Here is a 22,973-nt window from a genome sequence, read left to right on the forward strand (position 1 = left end):
GAGGGTATCATCGACGGCCTCCTGTTCCAGGAATTCCGGTGGGCCCAGAGACGGAGGGCCCGACAAATAGAGCAGGCAGCATTCAGAAGGCGGCGGCGTGAAGACCGGCGCAGAGGAGCTACGTGCGGCGGCGGGTGCCGGCGGAGTTGGAGGCGCCGCGTCTCCGTCCCCACTGTCTGCAGGGCTGCGTATAAAGCCGTGAGATGTTCGTTTGGGACGGCCTTTCTCGAACCACCTCGAGGATCACTGTAGTTCGGCTGTCGGGAGAGATGGCGGCAGCCGAAGCAGCTCGTTTGGGGCCTGGACTCGCGCGGCGGTGTCCACGCGCATGGAGGGCCGCGACTGCAAGAATGCGGGCACGATTGTATATTAGGACCGTGGAGGTACCCCGAAGCTGGTGCCAATCGGCCGCTAGAGAAAGAAGAGATATTTCGTGGCCATTACGTCGCGTGAGCTTCAGGGACGAAGAATAGTTCTTAGCACTCAGCGTCCTGAGGGGTCAGAAGAAATCCGGCAGGCTGATCAAGGCGCAGGTCAGAGAAGCGCCTGTCGGCAGACACCGCAATAGAAGCGGTGGGACAACTCAGGGGCTGAGTATTCGTGAGAGTTTGTGACATCAAGGGCTGTGTCAGGGGCTGAAAACCCATCTGGGCGAGAGGCGGCGGCTGTCCGGAGGGAGTGGGAGGTGAATGCTGCTTCCCGATGCTTGCGATGACCTGCATTAAGGTCCAACCCACGATGGCTGTCGTTCCTCTGGGGAAGGAATGGAACTGGATGCCGATGGCGGATTCTGGTGTAGCGAGGAAGAATGAATCAAGGGAGGTGACATAGTGGTCGGAGAACGGGAGCAGGAACGAGACCGGTTGCGCCGCTGAGAAGTGGATGCCACCGGAGAATGGCCGCGTCCGCGCTTCTTGGTCTGCTTGGAAGCCATAGCAGAACCTTTAGTGGACGAAAAGGTGATGGGACAAACCTGGGCGGTTTTTGTTGGCGCCCCCATTGTCAGTACGCCAGTGCCTTATGCAGAGACAAGGCGCCGGGAGAGACTGGACACTCATGCCTGCAGCCGCCGATTTCCAATTCAACCGTTTCAGTCCCGCACGCTTGCCTACATATACCAGAGGCGGCCAAGATGGCCGACCTAGGCCGTAAATCCTCCCAGTCCTCAACCAATACCTTCTAATGGAATCACTCTTCTGGAAGGTATTGATTGAGTGATTTGGCTGAGCTGTGCCGAACGTGTAGAACAGCTATTTACCAGAAATCAATTTCAGTTGTAGCGCTTCAACCTCGAACCTGGCGTCTTTGTACTTATCAGTGCTTTCAATCATTCTTGACAAGTGATCATTAACTGCCGTCTTGAATCTTCTTTGACCCAATTCGGCACTCAATGTTTCTTGTCCAACGTTCATTGATGAAGGAATATACAGTGGTATGAAATCTGCTATAGCCCCAAGATATCTGTTCTCCCTTTCTCAATTTTCGTTCTGATATTTTCTAGCTTGCCCGCCCTCACCATTGTCCTCACGTTCCATGTCCCTACATTCATTGCTGCCGATGACTAGTCCATGTAAGGACTCGTTGAAGATGTTGCCAACCTTGCTGCCGTGAACGACTCACGCCCTTTGCGTAGGGTCTCGTTCGATGAGTTTCTGAGGCTCCTTTGATTGTACTCCATGTTTTCAGGGAAAAGGTACTTGGTGGGTCTTCCCGCTTCCGTTCCAACAGTGTTTTTTATGTGATACCATCACGTGTATTACCTTTCGTCGGGCTCCTAATCTTCGACCAATCAGCGTAGGTGGCCCTACCGGGAGTAATTGAGAATTAATCCTACCAGCGCAGCGAAAGGGGTCATAGGAATGCGCAAGTCTTCCCAATGCAGGAAGGTTGTAGCCCACGGGAAAAGTGACGGACAATATCTACTTAATATTAAGCGTGGATTACACACACGAGTTAACTCGTAGTCGATCGATTTATATTGAATCGAATGTGAGTTTCGACTCCACTTGGATTCACTGTTGTGTCTACACGTGTAGCTGTCTGGCGCTGTCGATTGCACGTTATCGCAGGTGAAGTCTTGTCGTTGGCGGTATTTTTATAACGAGCATATAACCTATTATTGGTTTTTGGCGATGTCTATCAACCGACGGAGAGTCGCGCTGGGGCTTGTTTTATTGAGCAGCCTGAAGGATGTTCAGGAGAGGAAGAGGAGGAAACGCTGGTGGGTGAAAACTCATCTCGCGAGAAGGTGTGAGCTGGGAATGGAAGAAAATTTGCTGGCTGATCTTCTCACTAGCGACGGAGAAGACTACCGGAATTTCCTTCGGATGAGCCACGAAAAATTCCTAGTTCTGCACGAGAAAGTAAGCATCAGAATTATGTGTTCCTAAAGAAATTGATTAATTTTTCATTTGCTTATGATTTTGGATTTCTGTTTTCTCTTTATAGATTGCTCATAAAATTCAAAGGTCGGACACATGTATGCGGCAAGCCATATCGTCGAAGGTGAGACTGGCTATATGCCTGCGGTTCCTCGCCACTGGCGATTCTTTCCGGTCCTTGGAATTTTTGAGCAGGGTTTCACGTTCCACTATAGCGTGCCTGGTGCCGGAGGTTTGTGCCGAGATTTACTCTGCTCTACGGGAGGAATTTAAGGTGAAGGATTTTATTTTTGTACCTGTATACGCATGGTAAAATAGTAAGTGATAACAGCAAAGTTTTTTCATGTGATGGAAGCGATGAGGAGATGAAACGAATATAGTGATTAATGGTAATAATAAATTATATGAAGGTGTATTACGTTTTGCATTGAAGGTTCTACCGATTTCTTTGGAGCAATAATTCTCACTTCTCATTCACTGATTGCTGTGGGAATTCAGCAGGTTCCTTGTGGAGGAAAATCAATCTTCCTTTCATTCGCTTGTTTCATGTCTTCAGTATTCGGCGAGGAGTTTACAATAAATTGCTGTGAGAAAGAGGATTCAATTTTTACTTGATACAGTAATATGCATAACTATGAAACCAATGGAGTCCACTAATCCAAGAGATTTCTATTTGTGTAGCAGAGTGATGTAATTTACTCTATCAAACGCTTTAGCAATGTCAGTATAAGAGGACGTCAATTTGACAACCATCCTCAAAAACCGGTAGGTTGGATACAGTTAACATACCCTGTCTGAATCCATGTGACTTAGGTGCTAATACACTCCTCAGTAGAGGTTCAACCTTGTCAACAGCTATGCTTTTCATGATTTTGGCTAACTGAATTGTGATGGGACAATAGTTAGTTATATTACATTTGTTGTTAGCCGTATGAATGGGAATTAAATAGCTAATTTTCAGAGGGTCAGGAAAAGGAACCACTGCAGAAGGATAAATTGAAGAGCATTTAGAGGTATGAAAGAGCAGAATAAAATGATTTAAGAATAGTAAAGCAAATACCATTAGGCTCACAGCTCTTGTTGGTGTCTAAGCATCTAAATTGCTGACAATTTCCTTAGCAGTGACTGAGACAATAAAAGTTGATATCTACAGGAAACTTGCAGGATGGAAGAACATTAGGTTTGTCATTGGAGAAGTTTCGAGAAAAATGAGGCAAAAAGTTCAGGTATAGAATTGTTATGGCTTGCTTGTCATCATAATCAATTAAATTTGAGGAAGGTTTAAATATATTCTTCATAACAATGCCAGAGAAAGCCATCTAAATGTTAGTATTCATAATTTTCATCCAAAGGGGCACTCATACATTACAAGAGAGTAAGTGCCTCTGTTTTTGGCCAAAGAATCGATAGTATATCCATCCACTTCTAACCAATGCAACATACCTGTTCCTTTCCTATCAAATTAAAAATGGAATCAGTACATATTTAGAAGACTTTCATAACTCAATGCTCATTTATTATTTCCCATTTCAGATTCCTGACAACCACAATTCATGGAGGGAGTTGGCCGAGAATTTTAACAACATTTGGCAGTTCCCCCATGCAGTCGGTGCATTAGACGGCAAGCATATACTCATCAAGGCCCCTCAGGGAGAGGGGTCACGGTTTTTTAATTACAAGGGGACCCATAGTGTGGTCCTTCTGGCATTGGTGGATGCCTCTTACCACTTTATTTATGTAGATGTTGGGTGTAATGGGCTAATGTCAGATGGGGGGGTATACAAAAATTCGACCTTATACCCATTACTTAACGGTGGACAATCACTACCTCCACCAGAGAAGTTACCACATCGGGATTTCTCCTTCCCATATTTTATTTTAGGGGATGATGCATTCCAACTGGATACCACCCTAATGAAGCCATTCCCCAGAACCTGCACCATGTCCACCAGACATAAAGTTTTCAATTATCGCCTGTCTCGGGCAAGAAGGGTGGTGGAAAATGCCTTTGGCATCCTGGCCAATAGGTTCAGAATATACCTGAGGCCAATAGAGGTGTGTTTACCCACCATTGACAAACTGATTTTGTGTTCCTGTGCCCTGCATAATTATTTGCTGGCAGACTCGCCTCCTAATTCTTTGAATGTGGGAGACAGTGAGGTTGCAGCCTTGCCATCAGTTCAGGAGAGGCAGGGAGCAAATTACTCGAGCACACATGCACGATTAGTGAGGGAGAACCTGGCAGATTATTTCATGTCAGAGGGAGAGGTGGATTTTCAATGGAACTGTGTTGTGTAGAGGTTGTAATAATAATAATATCTTTATTGTTCCATGGGTCAAACATGTGACATAGAACATTGTCAGGGAGACATAGAACATGTGACATAGAACATCAAAACATACATGTTGTCATAAACTATCAGACCAGAATTCATTTACATTATAATAACCCTTAGGCTGTAAAAATTTTTTAAATTCTGTCTTAAAAACATTAATATTTGAAATATGTTTTATACTCGTAGGCAATTTGTTAAAAATAAGCGAGGCAGAGTGATGTGGACCTCTTTTGGCACATAATTGTTGTAAAATATGTATATTTTCACTCCCACGGGTCAGATAGGCATGAACCGAGGAGTTTGGTAAAAATAAGGTAGGGTTCTTTTTTACAAATAATGCACAGTAAAAAATGTACATACTTGGTAGTGTCATTATATTATATTTTAGAAATAATGGCTTTCCAGGAGACCTGATGGACACATTTGCCATAACTTTCAAGGCTCTTTTTTGCATAGAGAATGCTCTAGCAACAGCACTTGTGTTTCCCCATAAAACTACACAATAAGCCAAGTGAGAATGAATTTTGGCATAATATATCAATTTCAGTATTTCTAATGAAGTAGTTGGAGCCAATTTGCGAATCATATATATTCCCGTTGCCATTTTGCTAACTAAATCCTCAATATGATATTGCCAATCAAGGTTTTCAGTTAATTTCAACCCTAAAAATTTTGTAGAGCTAGACTGCTGAATGGCTGTTGATGAATTAGTCTTAAGTAGAGGACTCGTTTCTGGAGGACTAATTTTGTGATGGAAATTTAAAAAACATGTTTTATTTCCATTCAATTTTAAGTTATTACTTTTACACCAGTCAATCATCTGTGCTACTGATGAGCGTGCCATATCAATCACCTCCCCTGTCTTATTACCAAAACTCAGAGTAGTAGCATCATCAGCATATAAAATGACTTTACTCTGATGCAAATGAGATGGTAGGTCGTTAATAAAAATGATGAATAATAGTGGCCCTATAATAGATCCTTGTAGGTGTAGGTAGAATTTTATGTCATATGTTGTAGTAATTTCCTGTCCTTTGTTGTATGTATGATATATATGAATGTGTATGAAATGAAAGTGCAGTGTAATAAAAGTGAACATTTTGTAATTAGAATGGAGGCAATTGTTTTCAATTGGCAACATATTCTATTATTATTATTTTTTTCCAACTTTCCATATTTATGTGCATTTACCATATTCCTTTCACTCAACAGCAACACCAAGGAATTTTATGCAGCTCCTCTCAATCCTTCTCTCCTGCTGTAAAATGACTGAGGCTGGTTCCATCTGGGTAGCTCATGACAAACTTATTTTATCAGCTAAAGGTTAAGGGTGCTTTACATGGTGTACTTGCGCAGGTTAGAACTGCATTAATTTTCAATATGGCGTAAAATTGCAAGAATGCGAGGTCTGAATTAGAACGGGTTATTTTACCATCTTGCATGCATGCGTTCTAGCAATTCACCTCTTTACACGACGCAATTTTGACTGCGACTTTGTACATTCGTCTTATTGCACAATTACATGCCCCTTGTAAAGCAGCCTTTACTTGATATTAATAACTACTTGGTTACAACAAAAATTTGTTTCACATTAAATGTGGGTCCACCATGAACAGGTTCGCAAGCTCCATGTAAAATCCTCAATAGGTAAGTTAAGTCATTTTACAAATTTATTAACACAGTTACCTCTCCCCATCTATGGATACCACATATGTAGCAAACTAGAAAGACTAGTAACCAGTTCTCACAAAATGAAATATGGGTGATAAATGAATGAGCTTTTTGAAGTTCCCACTTATGCCTACTACTATTCTACCTTTGCAAGATGCCCTCTGTCATTACTTTGAACAGATAAGTATAACAGAAACATGGCATTGATTATTTCTGCTTTCTTTAACTACGATCAGGGATATTTTAACCCTAACCATCGCACTCTCATCTTCTCAGCAGTCTCAAATGTTAGTACCAAAGAAGTTAGACAATTACAATATAACAGCCAAGACCGAACATCGAGGGGAAGCTCACAGAAATGAAGATATATGGCAAACCACTCTAACATCTTATTTAACCCTAGCTGTACAGGTAGTGGGCATAAACTTATAGGAAGAGATTACTTCTATCGAGAGTTCTGGTCTGAAATGAACCCACCTGTGGAAGCCTTCACAAGGAAAAGTCCCTATTATTGAGAGGAAGAGATGTAGACATGGTTTAACAAACGAAATGCATAAGGAGTTAATGCTTGAGAGTAAAAATAGCTTCATAAAAATTTGCATAGGTATCAATATCATGGTAATAGACACTGCAAATCTCAGTTTCTAAGATTTAGAATAACTTACCACACAAGATAGCACCGGATGAGATTAAATTAAGTTGAAATTAAAACAACAGTCAGTTAAACAATTAAACTGATTTTAATTGCCACGGTAATATTTTTTAACTATATGTTACATCAGATACAATTTACAGCAAACAAAGCTACTTCAAGAACAGGATAGCATCCATTTACAATACAGAACAGGATAGCAACATTTGACAATATAATCACAAGTTTACCTGCCTCTTCTTATAATGTCAACATGACTGACTTAGGGTTGTCAGATCACCTAGCTTTGGACTTCAGATTTACCACTGAAAGAAGAGTTTCTGAACCCGTTTGTAAGACCCATCTTCCTACATTTACTCGGCATATTTCTCATATTGGTGGTGAAAATTTAAAATCTCTATTGTCCAATGTCACCTGGTTTTCGCTCCTTCAATATCAAAATGGCAATGATAACTTCACTTGTTTTTTGAGAATTTCATATTGCTCTTTGAACACAGTTTCCCCAAGACTTACGTCCAAAACTAAAGGTAAAAAGCCCAGTAATAAGTGGTTTACTAAGGAATTATCTCATTTACGATCAGTAGTAATCCAACTTCACTCCAAATATAGTCACTCTCGCAATATTGAGGACAAGAAGGCCTGGCTTCTTCATAAGAAGGAGTACATAAATAAAATAAATCAGTCAAAAATTATGGCAAATGGTACTCTAATTAATAAGGCTGACAATAAAGTAAAGGCAGCCTGGAAAGTTATTAATTCTGAAACTGGCTCTAAACATTTCAATTCAGAACTCCCTTTCTGTTCTGAAAGCCTGAACAAGCATTTCATTGACTCAATCAATCTCATCATCTCCTCTTTAAAGAGCCCATCTGCTGATGCCACTGATCTTCTTAGAGAACTCCCTGTAACCGCACCTGCATTCAAATGGCAGTGGGTTACTCCCACTGACATTTTTAAAACTATCAAAAGCTGCAGAAAATCAAACTGCACCGACATTTATGGATTATCTGCCAACCTTATCATACAATTAGCAGATGTACTCAGTGAACCCCTTGCAATAATCTGCAATACTTGCTTTCAGTCAGGCTCATTCCCAAAAAAACTCAAGATATCGAAAATAGTCCCTATTCATAAAAAAGGTGATAGAAACTCACCAGCAAATTACCGCCCAATTTCTATCATTCCTGTTTTTGGTAAGATAATTGAAAAAGTCATTAAATTTCAGCTCTACAAACACAAATGCAACAATGAAATGATAGTGCAGGGTAACTCCACAAAATCTTTTGGCATTCATATCACTGCCAACCTCTCTTGGGAAAATCACTTTCAATCAATTCAATGAAAGTTAAGGAGGCGGCTAAGGGAAGACTTTGTGTTACGATTTGGCAGGTTAGAATTAATCGGGTTAATGGAGACAACATGGACAGTGGGTTTTGGTGCCGGCCTTTCGTGCACTATCATGGGAGAATGTGAATCAGAGGGGGTGGCTGGTGGGGAAGGTTTGGGAGGAACATGAGGAGGAGGCGGCTGATTGGTAGGTAACAGGGTATTGGAAGAGGGAAGACTTGCATCAGCATTAAGGTTGGGTGAGTCCACAGATGACCGCCTCTCTGCATGCCTTATAGTATAGCCAGATATCACTGTTTGGAGGTCCAGCATTGCCATCGCCCTGTCCACTGTTGGCAACAGTCGCAGCTGAGCCGCCAGACTCAAAGCGAAGCTTTCGCTGTCATCCATGGGCTGGACAAGGCGATCGACCGCTTCCTTAATATACGCATTGGAGTCATTTTTCGGGCCCTTCCTCCTTCCTCTTTCTGGGGTGTCGCACTCGATGGTCTCCCATTCTTCCAATCCATCAGCACTAATCCCCTGTAAGACAAAGAAACGCAAAGTGTTCATTAAGTATGTCTTAACAAGCTGATGTAAAAAAAAAGGCAGTAAAGAAATGAAAAATATTCCTTAAAATGAAACCCTTTAGGGTACATACTCACAGTAACTATTGATGCAATATTTTAATTTACCAAGATTTGACATAAATGAACCTAAGCCTTCGTTAACCAAGCTCTGAACATGCAATCCTATAATTAATTGAACTAACAATGATATGCACGACATAAATAAACTAAACAGTTCACTTTCAGAAAACAACATCTTCCTGGTAAACTTTGAGAAATACCACAACATGAGACAATTCAATTTATCATGTACACTGCACACAGAATGACTTTGAGAACCAAGGCAGAAAATGTGAAAGCAGCGTGAATGGTATGACTGTACATGAATGTTGAAGACCATAAACCTACTACAGACATTACTGTAAGATGGAGGAAAGCGAATTGAAAGCGAGGAGAATATATAATGGCCTCACTGTAAGATGGAGGAAAGCGAATTGAAAGCAAGGAGAATATATAATGGCCTCGGGTGGGGGATGGTATGAGAAATTTAAAAATAGACCTATTGAAACAAGTAACTCAAGAACACTGGGACAAGGGAGAGAATGCAAACACAAAGAGACTGACGACTGAGACATGGTCTGGAAGTCTTGTGGGCATTTGTTCTTGAGCATGAATCTACAAACATACAAGTTCAATGCAACAATTACTCAGAAATTAGGTGCTCATTAGTCCTGATATGGAAAATCGAGATAAATCAATGAATGAAATTATATGTACATCTTCTCATTACTACATCATTATTGGAGAAGAAATGTGATAAACCAAACCTAAGAAATAACATTTCAACAAAATTTGTACTGAGTAACCGAAGTACTGGAAGGACTCATGCTACTGGCTACAAGTTAAGTAATTAATCCCACCTAATTCTGTGCTCTACCTCAAGTGGACGAATGTTATACACGGTCTCAGGGGCAATTACTTTTGATGCTGAAAAGTACAGTAACACCTCCAGTTAACTCACAGCGCAAATAAATGCTGGGAAAATATGGTAGCCCAATCAATGTATAACAACTGCTTAGGAAATACAGCATCGCTGTACCTAGGAGTGCAGCTGACGGAGCAATTAATATACATGGTGACCTCAGTGCACATGTACTATTCAAATACTAAATTCCAGACAGCTCCTTGGCAGCTAACACCGCTAAGAACAACTTAAATACTAAACTGTTGTCCAATTAGCGGCCTTGTGGCTTCTGGTCAAATTTCGATGAAAACTCTCCATAACAAAAATGAATGTTATTGAAAGAGACAATGAAAGATATTATTTAGAATTTAATTAACTTAGGTTTTAAAATGGGTAAAATAACGTCATAACAATTGAAGCTAGCCAAATCCAAGATTTGATCAAAATTTGGGCAACTTGTGCTTGATAAGAAGCATCAATTGATAACTTACAGTGATACTGTGGATTTATGAAATTCGCTGATTCCGTAGAATGGTAACTTGAAACGAAGCCAATTAATTGTTTTAAAGAAATGTATTTGATATCAACATTTTTATTCCCAATTGTTCACAAGCAGAAAAACCTACCTCCAAGCTGGACGACGTCTTCCTTGGTACCACCACGTCATCCAAAAACGCGCATTGGTGGTACCACACCAACGATGGCACATAGAGATCTTCGGGCGCTGACCCAGTCCTACCGCTTGCCTTCACTTTCTTCTTCTCCTGCAGATACGTGGACCGTATATTATTATTTTTTTTTTTTTGACCGCTTCCACCGACAAGTTAAAAGTCTCGGCCAGGTTCAAATAGGCTCTATTTTTCAAGTCGAGCCTCCGATACTCGGGTGCTTGAATGTTCCAAAGGCATTCATGCCTTTGATATTCATCGATAAATTTTATCGTGTCTGCCTCAGTGAACGGTACCCTCCGGCAACTCATATTCCCTCCTCTTGCGTACACGCTTACAGTTCTCTCCACGTTCTCCATTTTTAAACAGCGATCCACTGCTGTCGGACCAGTGCGATTTTTTCGATCTAATCGAGATCCCTCGGATAGCTACTAGGATGGCGGCTACCTCGTCCGAGTATCGAGAACCACAGCAATCGATAGTGAACTCGGCCGGAAGTTGATATGATACACGTCCGAGTCGACTCGTACGTGTAATCCCCGCTTTATGATTACTAAAATAAAGTTGCTAGTCGACCATACGGTCGGATGGTAACATAGATTGGTTACAAGTTTACCAAAATTACTACATATCGAAAGTTATTGGTTATAGTTTATCCAAATTAATACATTACTTTGAAATGAGGAATACATATATACATGGAGAAACACAAACAAGTAATAATATATAAACTTTATCCCAAAGGTAGTAAATATACAGAAGGAAAAGGCCCTTAAAATGAAATATTATTTAACATTTTCATAAAGGTTTTTCTTTAGGTTTCGCGGGAAGGGTTCAAAAAGCACATTTGAAGGACCGATCCAATCCCCTTTTCCCCGGCGCAGGAACGAATATTTCACCGAATTTGAAATCTGTTATGAACCTAATACAGCTACGAACGGCCTGCAAGGCTAAAAAATGATATCTGTCTGTAACAAATATCACTTGGCTCGTGATTACGTAGTTATTTACGTTCAATCCACAATTACTTACCCCGATTCAGACATAGGTAAAGATTATTTCTTGAATGCGGGACTCCACTTGAACCTTAGAAAAAGGAGAAGTTCAATTCAAGTTCATTTTGCGCGACTTCATCTGCAGCACTGGGCACCTTAACGTACTCGGGTAGTCGTCAAGCGAAGATTCTCGACATCTCTCACAATCAGTGACACACTAGACTGACACCGTGCAGGTCGCCGCGAACGACCTCAATAAATTATTACCAAGTATTGGTAGCCTTCGTTCATAAGTTTTCAGGAAATTCCCGTGATTCGTCCATGACGTGAGGAAAACCCGCAAAACTCCCATTAGACCGCCGTGTTAAATGATGTTGTTTGTTAATGAGGTGCTCGCGGTGATGTCATTCGCTATTATTTCGGTGTCCTTGCATTGCTGCCGTATCCGGTCTTTAGTTGAAATTTTGTTTGCAGTACTGCAATATCATAAACGGGAATTAATATACACTTTATTACAGAGTTTTGTAAATACAGGTCTTAATGTCAAACTAGGGCCAGATACTGTTTTTGTGACATTCAAGCCACTAAACAAATTTTTTACACCTTCATCACCTTTAGATTGCCAAGTGTTCATTAAATACCGAAGGCCAATTCCCGTCTCTGCCAACCTGTTTATCATGTAGGATGACACACCCAGATCTCGCAGAGGTTTTAAAGTAGGAATCAATCCCCTTTTCCTCTTGCTCTGTTCTTGCCTCTTTACAAAGGACTGCAGAGTAAAACTGCACTGTGAAATCATAACTTCACTCACAAACATTTTTCAAATTCAAGGCATCTGTGTGTGCATTATGACCACTTTCGCTGAAGTCTTGCAGAACTTCTTCCACCAATTTGCTCTGAGCATAGGACTTCCTGCCAGGCAGAACTTTCTTTAACAGGGGCAAGGTGTCCGGAAACCCATCAATAACTGCACCCAAGTCTTCAAATTTATATCGGCTGTTCACTGCTGCCAACACCTGTCTGGCATCAAACTGGACATCGTGTCCTACATGCACCACCTTCTTAAAACTCTTGAGGTATTTAATAAAATCACCTAACCTTCCTCAAGTTTACCTGAGATGACTGGCTGGCCTTCAGCATATAAAAGTCCAACCACTGCTCTAAGGTTTGTGATTTCACTTCACCTCTCAGGTATGCCTCTATCAGGGTAAATATGAACAGGAACAAGATCGGTATAAAAACATTGGTAATGTCAGGGTCATAGGCCATCCCTGTTTGATATATTATTCCTTCTAGTCTCATTCACTTTGAACATGCCCGTAGAGGAAAGATTTTTCAACAATCTCCTCTGCTTTAATGAGCATGTTTTCCTCTTTTCAGCCAGTGGCTTTCTTTTCAGGCTAAGTCGTGCCATTTAACGAATTGTGCTCTCACCAGGGGGTATCAGTTAACTTTTCTTCACATCAGTTACGTACGTAACACCAACATTTTTTGGCAGACTGCAGCTGCCACCCGGAAATCATGAACCTGTGAAGGTTCAGAAGCAGTTAATTATGAAGACTTATACAAGCATTACAACGAAAATAAAGTCACAACGTGAACTCATCTCTAAATAACGCCAATGGCACGATCCGTTGCCAGACTTGGCTTTCCGCGCACTCACCTCCTTATACGTTCTCTTGAGGCCACTGATTTTTGCCTGGCTTTGGCGACCAGGGACTGCAAGTCCTGCTTTAGAGGGAATAGCTTCTGCTACTTCCTCCCACACCTTAGCATGACGCTTGCTACGGAAGGCACCCTCCTTCTCCCTATAAACTTCAAGGAGAAGCAGGGTGTCTTCGTGGCTCCAGGAGCATCCCAGGTTTTCTGGGAATGAAAGAAAATAGCCAGTATCAAAATACACATTCCATAAAATAAATTAAATATCACAGGTGAAAGGAAAATATCATTGACTTCAAGTAGGTATGGGGAAGAAGAGACAAATATCACAATAGGTATGTCTGGTATTCCTTGTATGCTTTTTTAAAGTAAGTACCTTTTATTGTACAGATAATTGTGCAATTCCTGTGTTTTAAAGAGTACTTTGTAAAATGGCTTGCGCCCTTTAATATAAATATTATTGTTAAAATAAAAAAGTTTTAAAATCAAAAACACCTAATGCTCATCTTACCTTTCAATGCCAGGTCCGCCTGATTGGAACTCCCTCCAAATCTGTTTTGTAACAACATTTGCAGGAACTGGGGATCTAAGAAATAAGTGGGCACATGAGAAAATTATAACGCCAGATACGATTCTTGTATAACTCATATCATTGATGCTGCCGGAACATCGAAAAATGCTCGATCCGGGGCCGCATCGATGCACATCAATGCGTGGTTCGGAACGCCTGATGCGCATCGATGCACATGATGCGTGATTCGGAACGCACCCCAGGGGAGAGGGTGACGGGAGGGCCCACGTGGTCTTCTCCGTTGCCGGGAGATTTGAATCTTCGTCTCGCTCGCTGGTGCGGGCTTTGGCCATGTCGTAGGGGCACATCAAGTCTCTAGGTCAAGAGTCATTGCAGTAACATATTTCCATCTCCAACTTCCTTGCATAAGCACAATTATCTGAATTAAAATACGGCAGGATTGACAATTTAAAATTACTCGTGATAAACGTGATAGAAGCACAGTATTGAGGCTTCCCATTAAAAAATTACACTGAAATGTAATAGGATAATATCATGTAATGGATTTAGAAGATACTTTTAACTTCTTTGAAAGCCATTTGAAATGATTATGGGAAGAAACTCTTAGAGGTGAATGTGAAGAGGGAGTCAACATTGATAGGCGATTTTTTTAAGAGTCCCAGTATTTGGAAAGGAAATTGATGAAGTGAGAGAAAGTTAAGAGCTTATTGAAGGAGAGGAAGACAAAATTACGAGGTAGACAAGACATTTATTGGCTGGGCAGCTTAGCCTCAGATTCTACACAATTCTTAGAGAGGCCACCACTCGATAATATACCTGCTTATATTGCTTAACCCATTTATGCCGAGAACTTTTTTGTGTAAAACTTTATAAATTTTTGCAGTTTCTGTATCATTGCCTTATCCTGATCATCGAAAAAATACTAAAAAAATTCTGTGCCCTTTACTTTAGGAAAAAAAGGATGGGTCGTTAACAACCCTTTCGGCACATATCCGCATTTAATGGTGAAAAATTTCCTAAAAGAAAAATAAATTAATGCACGCAAAAAATTTTATTACGTGCTAGAAATGTACAAAATATGAAAATATTACATAATTAATGTAAAATCATTTTTCTTTATGAAATATAATTACACCAATTGAATTTCTCAATGAGATTAATACATTTTTAATGAAATTTATTTTTGGTGATAGATACAAAATCACCTATGCCTTGAGGCATGCTTTTACGGTCTTACTCTTGCACTCAGCACACCGTCTTCTAGCCTGACCGGTCGTAATTAGATGGCCACCATGTCCTGGTCTTGCTGGGTTTTGAATTCGGGAGGAGACATTCTGGGGACCGGGCGTTTTGGGTGCCACGCCGTATTTCTGTAAAAGAGCTTGTACTACTGCTGGGCGGAATGCAAGGGAGTCCAGTGTAAGCCCTTTCTCCCGGCTTAAAATCCAAGCATTGCTCATGGATACATCTAATAGCCACATTACTATTGGCATATACCATTTTTCGCCCTGATTCCTATTCTGTAATTGGAAATGTTGTTGTCCATTAAATAAACACCCCCCATGTTCTTGTTATAATTCGAAATAACAAAGGGCTGATTGATTTTTATTTTGCTCTTAATCGAAACTGAGTAACGCTGAGCCTGTTGAAGAGGGAAAACCCCCATGTCGTTCGACAGCATGTGCACGACGTTATTATCTTTCCATGCAACAGCGGCCAAGTTATCCTTTTTGTCAACTACGGATTTACAGGAACCTCTTGATCTTTTCTTCATGGTGTTTTTTTCGGGCAATGGACATTTATCCATTCTGTTTACCCTAACTGTCCCTGTCGCCTTCATACCTTTTCGTCGCATTCCTGACATGAGCTTTGCGCTAGTAAAGAAATTATCGAAATAAAAAAAAACGATGTTGCGGGGAAGTTTTTTTTTCTAATACGTCTGCAAACTGGTATACCACTGATTCACCCAGACCTAAAGCGCGAGGCCTCTCAGAAGTACCGTTGCATCGGCGACCCTGATACAAATCTGAGTGTAGACAGTACCCTTGACGCTGCGCAAGCACCCAAGCCTTGTATCCGAAACGGATTGGCTTACCGCGGATGAATTGCTTGCACCCAGGTCGGCCGAAATAAGGAATCATCGATTCGTCGACGGAAACATTTGTTTCATCAGGTACATTACAAATAATTATTTCGTTTAGTTTGTCTAGCAGCGGTCTAACTTTAGCCATTTTGTCGCCAACCTGTTGGTTTTCATTATCACAAACGTGTAACAAAGTCTAGATCTTTTCAAATCGATCCCTGCGCATGGAGCTTGAGACCATTACATTGTGTACATCGTCTGTGGTTTCCCAAAACATTCGGCGACGCGGGAGTGGGACATAACCACTATGGTACAGGATTCCGATGAACACATACATTTCATCTCGAGAGAGTTGTAGTGATTCATTTTTCTTATGAGCAGCGTAATTGACGGTATATTCAACAATTGCGTCTATAACCTCTTTGTTAAGAAATATTTGGAGGAAATCGAGAGGATGGTAAATCTTTGAGATAGTGGCAGCATTTTTGTGACAAATATGAGCGTTTTGAAAAGTATGAGAGGACAGGTCACCAGATTCCCATTTCCTCACTGTTGGATTTGATCTTGTACTGCATCCCGTCGTCGGATTAGGCTCACCGCATTCGCTGGTATCCCCATCATTTTCATCACAGCTACCGCCATTATCCAGATCTAGAGTAACCAGCTCCGCTTGCGCTTGGAGTTGGCCCCTATTGAAACTGTCAGGGTTATTGCATTCTTCATCCCCTGAGTCCTCATCAGTAACCTCACCATCGTCATCTGGAGCAGTGATATAAATATCTGCACCAGAAAGAGGTATTTGGTCGTCATCCTGTTCCAATACCTCAATTATGTCGGCAACTGTCACATGGACTGACCTGTGGTTATGAAATATATTTTCAGGCACAAAATCAGAATTGATCTAAACTATTACACGCAAATGAGGCATTCGTTAGATTGAAATGCAAAAAAAATCAGACTGTGAGAGTGAATATGAAATACACAAATTGAGTGTAATTGTAAGAAATAAATATATGCTGAAAAAATATCCAAGAAAGCGTTTCAACATGTATTCATGTGAGTTATCTATCGGATTTGTGGTAGCCAGCTCCAAAAACGGGAAAAATTGCGAATTGCGGGATTGTGCCGAAAGGGTCGTTACCGACCCACTATTAGTATCAAAAGCAGTAACTCCACCGTGAACGTGAAAAATATTACGATAAAATTTCGTACTTGTACACCCTCATATATTAGTAACTCTTAAATGTGCAAAAATTGCAAATATGATTATTACATATTACGCTACTTACGATTTAGCGCGACGAGAACACCGCTCTTTTTCCATCCTGAATGTGAGCGTCCACACCAGAGACTCTAGTTGAAATGATGGGCATTGAAAGGTACGAATCCCTCGAAATATTTTTCTGCAACATTGTCCATGCAGCCAAATTTTTCTAATGTGATACTTTGTCTCGGAGTGAATTTTTTTCTGAATGGGTCGAAAACGACCCGTTCGGCATAAATGGGTTAAGCAAGGTTGAAGGCGAAGCACAAACCTGCGCATAGGTAGGCTTCTGAGTGGCTGGCAAAGCTGCTGTCTGAGGTGTGAAAGCAGATGACTTAGCCCTTCGAGGAGGTGCAAGAGAAGGAAAATTGCTTGGATTATATGCCATAAGCAGCGGTGCATGGGAAGCAAAAATCTGGGCATACGTAGGCTTCCGTGTGACAGGCAATGCTGAACGTTTCAAGGCAGATGAACAAGCCCTTTCACGAGATGGTACCTTGGTAGTCAAAGGTGAATTTAGCCTCCTTTGAGAAGTGAAAGAGCGGCAAAAGCCAATCACATTACCCATTAAGCACCGTATCCCTTTAGGACTCAAATGCAGCCCATCCTTGGAAAGCGGCTCCTCCCCAGGTCTGGATGAATCCTCTTGAAATCTCCTCCAGTTGTCAATGAAGAAGGCCCCATACCTACAACTAGATAAAACTAAAGTGAAAATATATCATTTCATAAAACAGTCATCACAATTATAATAAAAAATCTTGCGCTTACTTCACACTCAGATTTTTCAGAAGGTTATTAAGCTCTTTTGTTGCTGCATTAAGCACCTCCAACCGCCGACCTTCCAAGGGGGTATACTCTTTGAACCTATTGCGGCTGCGCAATAACACACTTGAAATGTATAAATGACCTCTTGGGTTCCTTCGGAGGATATTGGTGACGAGACTTTCATAGTAAGCCACGGTTTTCTGAGGTGAATGACCTATAATGAACAATCGGTAGTACTTGGGGTAGTGTTAAAATGCGAAGTACTAGCAATTGACAAATTTAACTATTAAGACATCAAAACAATTAAAAATATTTACACTTGACTATTATTGAATATTAATACTTGTAGAGTTTTCCACCACAAATAATAAAAAATATAAAAAACCTACACTTACCAACAATGAGGTTGTTCGTTCCCAGATGAAGAACAACACGATTGCACGATTCTGTGGCCTTAATCATCCACTCATCCACCTCGTTAACAGTCATACCTGATCGTGATATGACACGCAAATCAACTCCAGGAACCTCCTTGGCGTACTAACTTGCGTGCTTCCACTGCGAAGCTCCAGTAACAAGAAGACCAACCATCTCGACCTGGAGGGAGTCATTAATACATAAGATTAGAACAAAATATCAGCTGGGCGTCGGTCACCCAGTATGGGCCGGAGTTCAATACCCCACTTCGGCCCTGGATTCCCGAAAACGGGAGGACGAGAAGAGCCCAGCTCGGTCAATCGGCTCCCGGCGGGAGATATGGGGGTCTCCGTAGGGCGGCTGAAGGTGTGTAGGTTAAGAGGTCTCCCGAACCGGAGGTTCTAACCCGAAGGAGACCCCCTATCGAAGGTTCCTATGTCCCTTTGGTAGCCATTTTCTGTCGATCGTCCACACTTGCCGGTGCCGCACGAGTCATCCAGCTGACTCTCAATAGGCTTGGTGAATGGTCGAAACGTAGTGGATTTCTTTTTTCCGTGGAACAAAACTAAATGTGTCCACTTCCACCGTAGTCGGGCACATGCTCTTCCTCCAGAATTGCGCCTGAGTGGCCGAATCCTACCTTACGGATTCAGCCTTCTTTCTGGGTTTGATTTTTGACCGCCGCCTAAATTGGCGTGTGCACATTCAGTTTTTAAAAAACAAATGTTTGAAAGTTTTAAATGTCCTACGATATCTATGTAATTACTCGTGGGCTGCCGATCGCTCCACGATGCTTTTATTGTATAGAGCATTGGTTAGCTCGAAATTAGACTATGGATGTTTTGTCTACTCCTCCGCCCGTGAGAGTTATTTGAGACCTTTGAACGCGGTTCACAATGCGGGGCTTCGATTGTCAACTGGAGCTTTCAGGACTTGTCCGGTCTTGAGTGTATTCTCAGAATCTGGGGAGCCCCCGTTGCCTGCACGCCGATAAATCCTCATGTGCAGCTATGTTGCTAAAATTCTAACAATAGGAGGGCACCCTAGTTTTAATATTATTTATAACCAACGTTTTATTAATATTTTTAACAAGTGGCCTAGGGCAACTAGACCCTTAAGTATTACTTTTAATAATTTTATCTTGGACAGTGAGTTTATACTCTAGGAAGTGTTCCCTATTGGAAATTTGGAAAATGCACCTTGGCAGGTACCTTTTCCACAAGTCAGCTTTATCCTCCACAAAAATCAAAAATCTTTGACAACTGCCGCGGAATACCAGCATAACGTCAAGGAAATAATGCACCGCCACCCCGACTTCATTCCTGTTAACACGGACGAATCGAAGTCGGAGCGTGCGTGCGGGTGTGCAGTGATCTCGTCTCACCATGGAACCCTCAAGGCCAAGCTCAGTCCGCTGTGTAGCGGCTATACGGCAGAACTGTTCGCCATAAAGATGGCTCTGGATGGTATTAAGTATAGCAACGCGTCCCTTATGGTCTGCGGCGACTCCATGAGCGCCCTGCAGGCCATTTCCAGTTTTTCTCCCTGTCACCCAATCGTCCAGGAAATTCAAAATAAACTTCTTTCCCTTGATCGGAAAAGAGTGAAAATCCGTTTTTTGTGGGTTCCTGGACATGTAGGTATTGCTGGAAATGAGAGGGCCGACGCGGCCGCGGAGGGAGCCATCGAGGACGACGCAGCTGCCTCTGTGCTGGTACCATACGAGGATTTGAAGGCGACCATGAAAAAGATGAAAGCCTCAGAAAAGTGGAAAGAGACTTGGCGCTCCCTGACCGGGAATAAACTACGCCCAATCAAGCTACTGAGAATCGGGCACTGCGCTTTCACCCACTCGTACCTCTTCACTGAATTCCACCCCTATGTGATGATTGCCCCTCTCCCATTACTGTGAGACATCTCCTGACAGAGTGATGGGAAATACCGTTCTGTGCGCCATCGGCTGAATCTCGGGGGAGACCTAGGGCACATCCTTGGAGACGACCCTAATAGTATCAGCCCAGTCATTAAGTTTTTAACAGAGACTGGGCTAATAGATAGTGTTTAAATTCCAACCATTTGATGATCTGACTACCCCTTTTATTTCAAATCTTTTATGAATGTTTAAATGTTTTTAATGCATATTTTAAAATTTAGATTTAATGGATTGTCAGTGGTGCAAGTTTTCGAGGCACCCTAAAAACAAAGTACTACTACTACTCGTCTATATGAGATATTATTTGGGCGGTCTGGACTTTGTTCACTTTTTATTATCATACTGACTGGCATTATTATCAATTCCTGCTTTCAACTTTTTCAGTAGGCTCACGAGAACCATTGCAAACCAATGGAAAGGATTTGGGCCCTCCGGTGGAGGGTAAATCTGCAGGGCTATTCAGTAACTGTTTACGCGGTCGCGAAGACGAAATATTTCGTGACGGGATCGCGAAAATCGCATTGTTGCTATTCTGTAAGCCATTTCGAACATTCCGCCGCGTAAGTTTCGTGCTTCAGTTTACGCGACGAGAGTTGTCAACGAAAACTCAGTTTCCGCCGCGTAAACAGCAGACCGCGGTAGACGACGGAGCCACATACTTTTGATATATGTCATATATTTGCTTTTCCATGTAAACAGCGGTGTTCATTGTAGTTGTGAACGTAATTTCATTTCGTGCAAGTAATATCTTTGCATATTTAACTGTTAATTTCATGAATTTTAAATTCTTCTTGTCTCTTATATGCTTCTCATATTCTCTTTTCGGAATACATACCCATTGGAGTTGGAGGTGTTGTTATCTGTCATTGAGGAAATGTTTTATATTTTACATATTTATCGTTATCGCCCGCTTAATTGCATATCTCAATAGTACTCTATTTATTTTCAACCGTTTATCAAAGTGAATACTTAAGTTGAAAATGTGTCGTCGCATCTTGTTTTGAAGCCGTGTTTACAAGACATTTTCCCGTCGTCTTTTTCACTATGAGCGTAGATGATGCGTGAGCGTAGATATTTTAAATGCTTTGTTCTACTTTTCCCCGGGACAGTTACAAAGTTAGGAAGATAATTCATGGTTAAGAGGAAACGTATGTGATCCATTCATGAATTTGCTGCTGTGAGTCACCTTTGTGGTGTTAGTCAGTGCTTTCCCACTTCGGAATGCAGTGTTACTATGAATACTAGTGTATATGCAAAAGGAGTATGTAGCGGGATTCAAGAACTTTGGATAAAGTACAAATGTTACTTTTAATATCCACTGAGAAGGTAAACAACTCGTAGTATGATCATTAGATTATTTTGTTATGCTTGAGACTTGATCTTACTCGTTGCTCTAAATCTACTACTATGCCGGGAGAATACCAACAACTTTTCAAGGAATTCCGCGCCGAAAACTCCGAATTTACGTTCGTATACACTGACGGTTCCAAATCGGATACCGCCTGTGGGTGCGCTGTGGTATCCCCATATCATGGAGTCCTTAAGGCAAAATTGCATCCGTACTGTTCCATTTTTACGGCTGAGCTCACTGCCATTAGGATTGCTCTCCGATCCAGTAAAAACAGTGTTGCGTCATTTATGATCTGTACAGATTCATACTGTGCTCTCCAATCCATATCTCTTTATTCTCCTAGTCACCCCATTGTTCAGGACATACAAAGCACTCTGTTATCCCTGAGTAAAAAAGGGACCACTATAAGCTTCGCTTGGGTCCCTGGACATGTGGGCATACCAGGGAATGAGAAAGCAGATTCTACAGCCAAAGATGCGCTCAGGTCTCCGGATACAGATTTTCAATTAATGCCAGCGGAAGATTTAGGGAATGCCATGAGGGGTATGATTAGACAAAATTGGAAGGCGCGATGGCTCGAAATCCAAAATAACAAACTTCGGGAAATTAAGCCCGTGATAACTGCGTGGTAGACCTCCATAAGAAATGTCCGCAGGGAGGAAGTGGTTTTAACACGCTTAAGAATTGGTCACTGCTTATTAACCCATTCATACCTCTTCACCGAAGAGAGAATACAGCCCCAATGCTTAAATTGCGATTGTCCACTAACAGTGCGACATATCCTGACGGACTGTGCAAGATATCGTACTGCACGGGTGAATCACAACCTCGGAGTCAACCTAGCTGAGGTACTAGGAGACACTCCCGAAAACATTTCCCGACTGATAGCATTCCTACACTCAACTCGACTTATCAATAAAATGTAAATGATACCTCTTGTAAATTATTGACACGTTAAATTCAGAACGGGCCTAATCCCCTTTATCAATACCAGTCAGTGAGTGGTGCAAAATGGCCTAAGCTGCCGACGCACCCTATAAAAGAAACACTACTACTACTACGTTTGTCGGCATATTATTTATGTGCATATCATAGTGGGTACAACTCAAATTATTTTACCAAGTAGTTATTATTGAGTATACTACTGTTTTCAGTGTCATCTGTCTTGCCACAAAAGATGACTGTAAGTATTGTTTTGTTCAAAATGGTTAGTATATACATTGGGGACATATGTCGTTTTTGTGATATCTATCATACAGGATGTTTCCTTTCGATTATGCCTATGGGTCCATGGCATGACTATGATTATTATGGAAGAGAGAGCGAGAGTATTTATTCAATGGCCATTAGTGTGATGGTCCCTATTAAAGAATTGAGGCAAGTCAATCATCTTATTTGTATTGATAG

At 41.5% G+C, this 22,973-nt stretch overlaps 1 protein-coding gene across 1 annotated transcript; it reads left to right on the top strand.

The window, feature by feature from the left end:
* The first annotated feature begins 1,949 nt into the window (after positions 1-1,949).
* LOC124162290 (putative nuclease HARBI1) lies at positions 1,950-4,744 on the top strand. The gene is made up of 3 exons (XM_046538777.1): positions 1,950-2,363; positions 2,449-2,655; positions 3,915-4,744. The coding sequence occupies exons 1-3, from the start codon at positions 2,133-2,135 to the stop codon at positions 4,677-4,679; spliced, it is 1,203 nt and encodes a 400-aa protein (XP_046394733.1). The 5' UTR covers positions 1,950-2,132; the 3' UTR covers positions 4,680-4,744.
* Positions 4,745-22,973: the final 18,229 nt, after the last annotated feature.

Source organism: Ischnura elegans, chromosome 7 (assembly GCF_921293095.1).
Source record: "Ischnura elegans chromosome 7, ioIscEleg1.1, whole genome shotgun sequence".
NCBI classification, from domain to species: domain Eukaryota; kingdom Metazoa; phylum Arthropoda; class Insecta; order Odonata; family Coenagrionidae; genus Ischnura; species Ischnura elegans.

What these genes read in the sequence shown, in the direction of transcription:
- LOC124162290 (XM_046538777.1), top strand. Translation starts at nt 2,133, where the DNA reads ATGTCTATCAACCGACGGAGAGTCGCGCTGGGGCTTGTTTTATTGAGC. An exon ending in TCCTAGTTCTGCACGAGAAA is followed by an intron (nt 2,364 to 2,448) that starts GTAAGCATCAGA and finishes TTCTCTTTATAG; the next exon opens with ATTGCTCATAAAATTCAAAG. An exon ending in CTCTACGGGAGGAATTTAAG is followed by an intron (nt 2,656 to 3,914) that starts GTGAAGGATTTT and finishes TTCCCATTTCAG; the next exon opens with ATTCCTGACAACCACAATTC.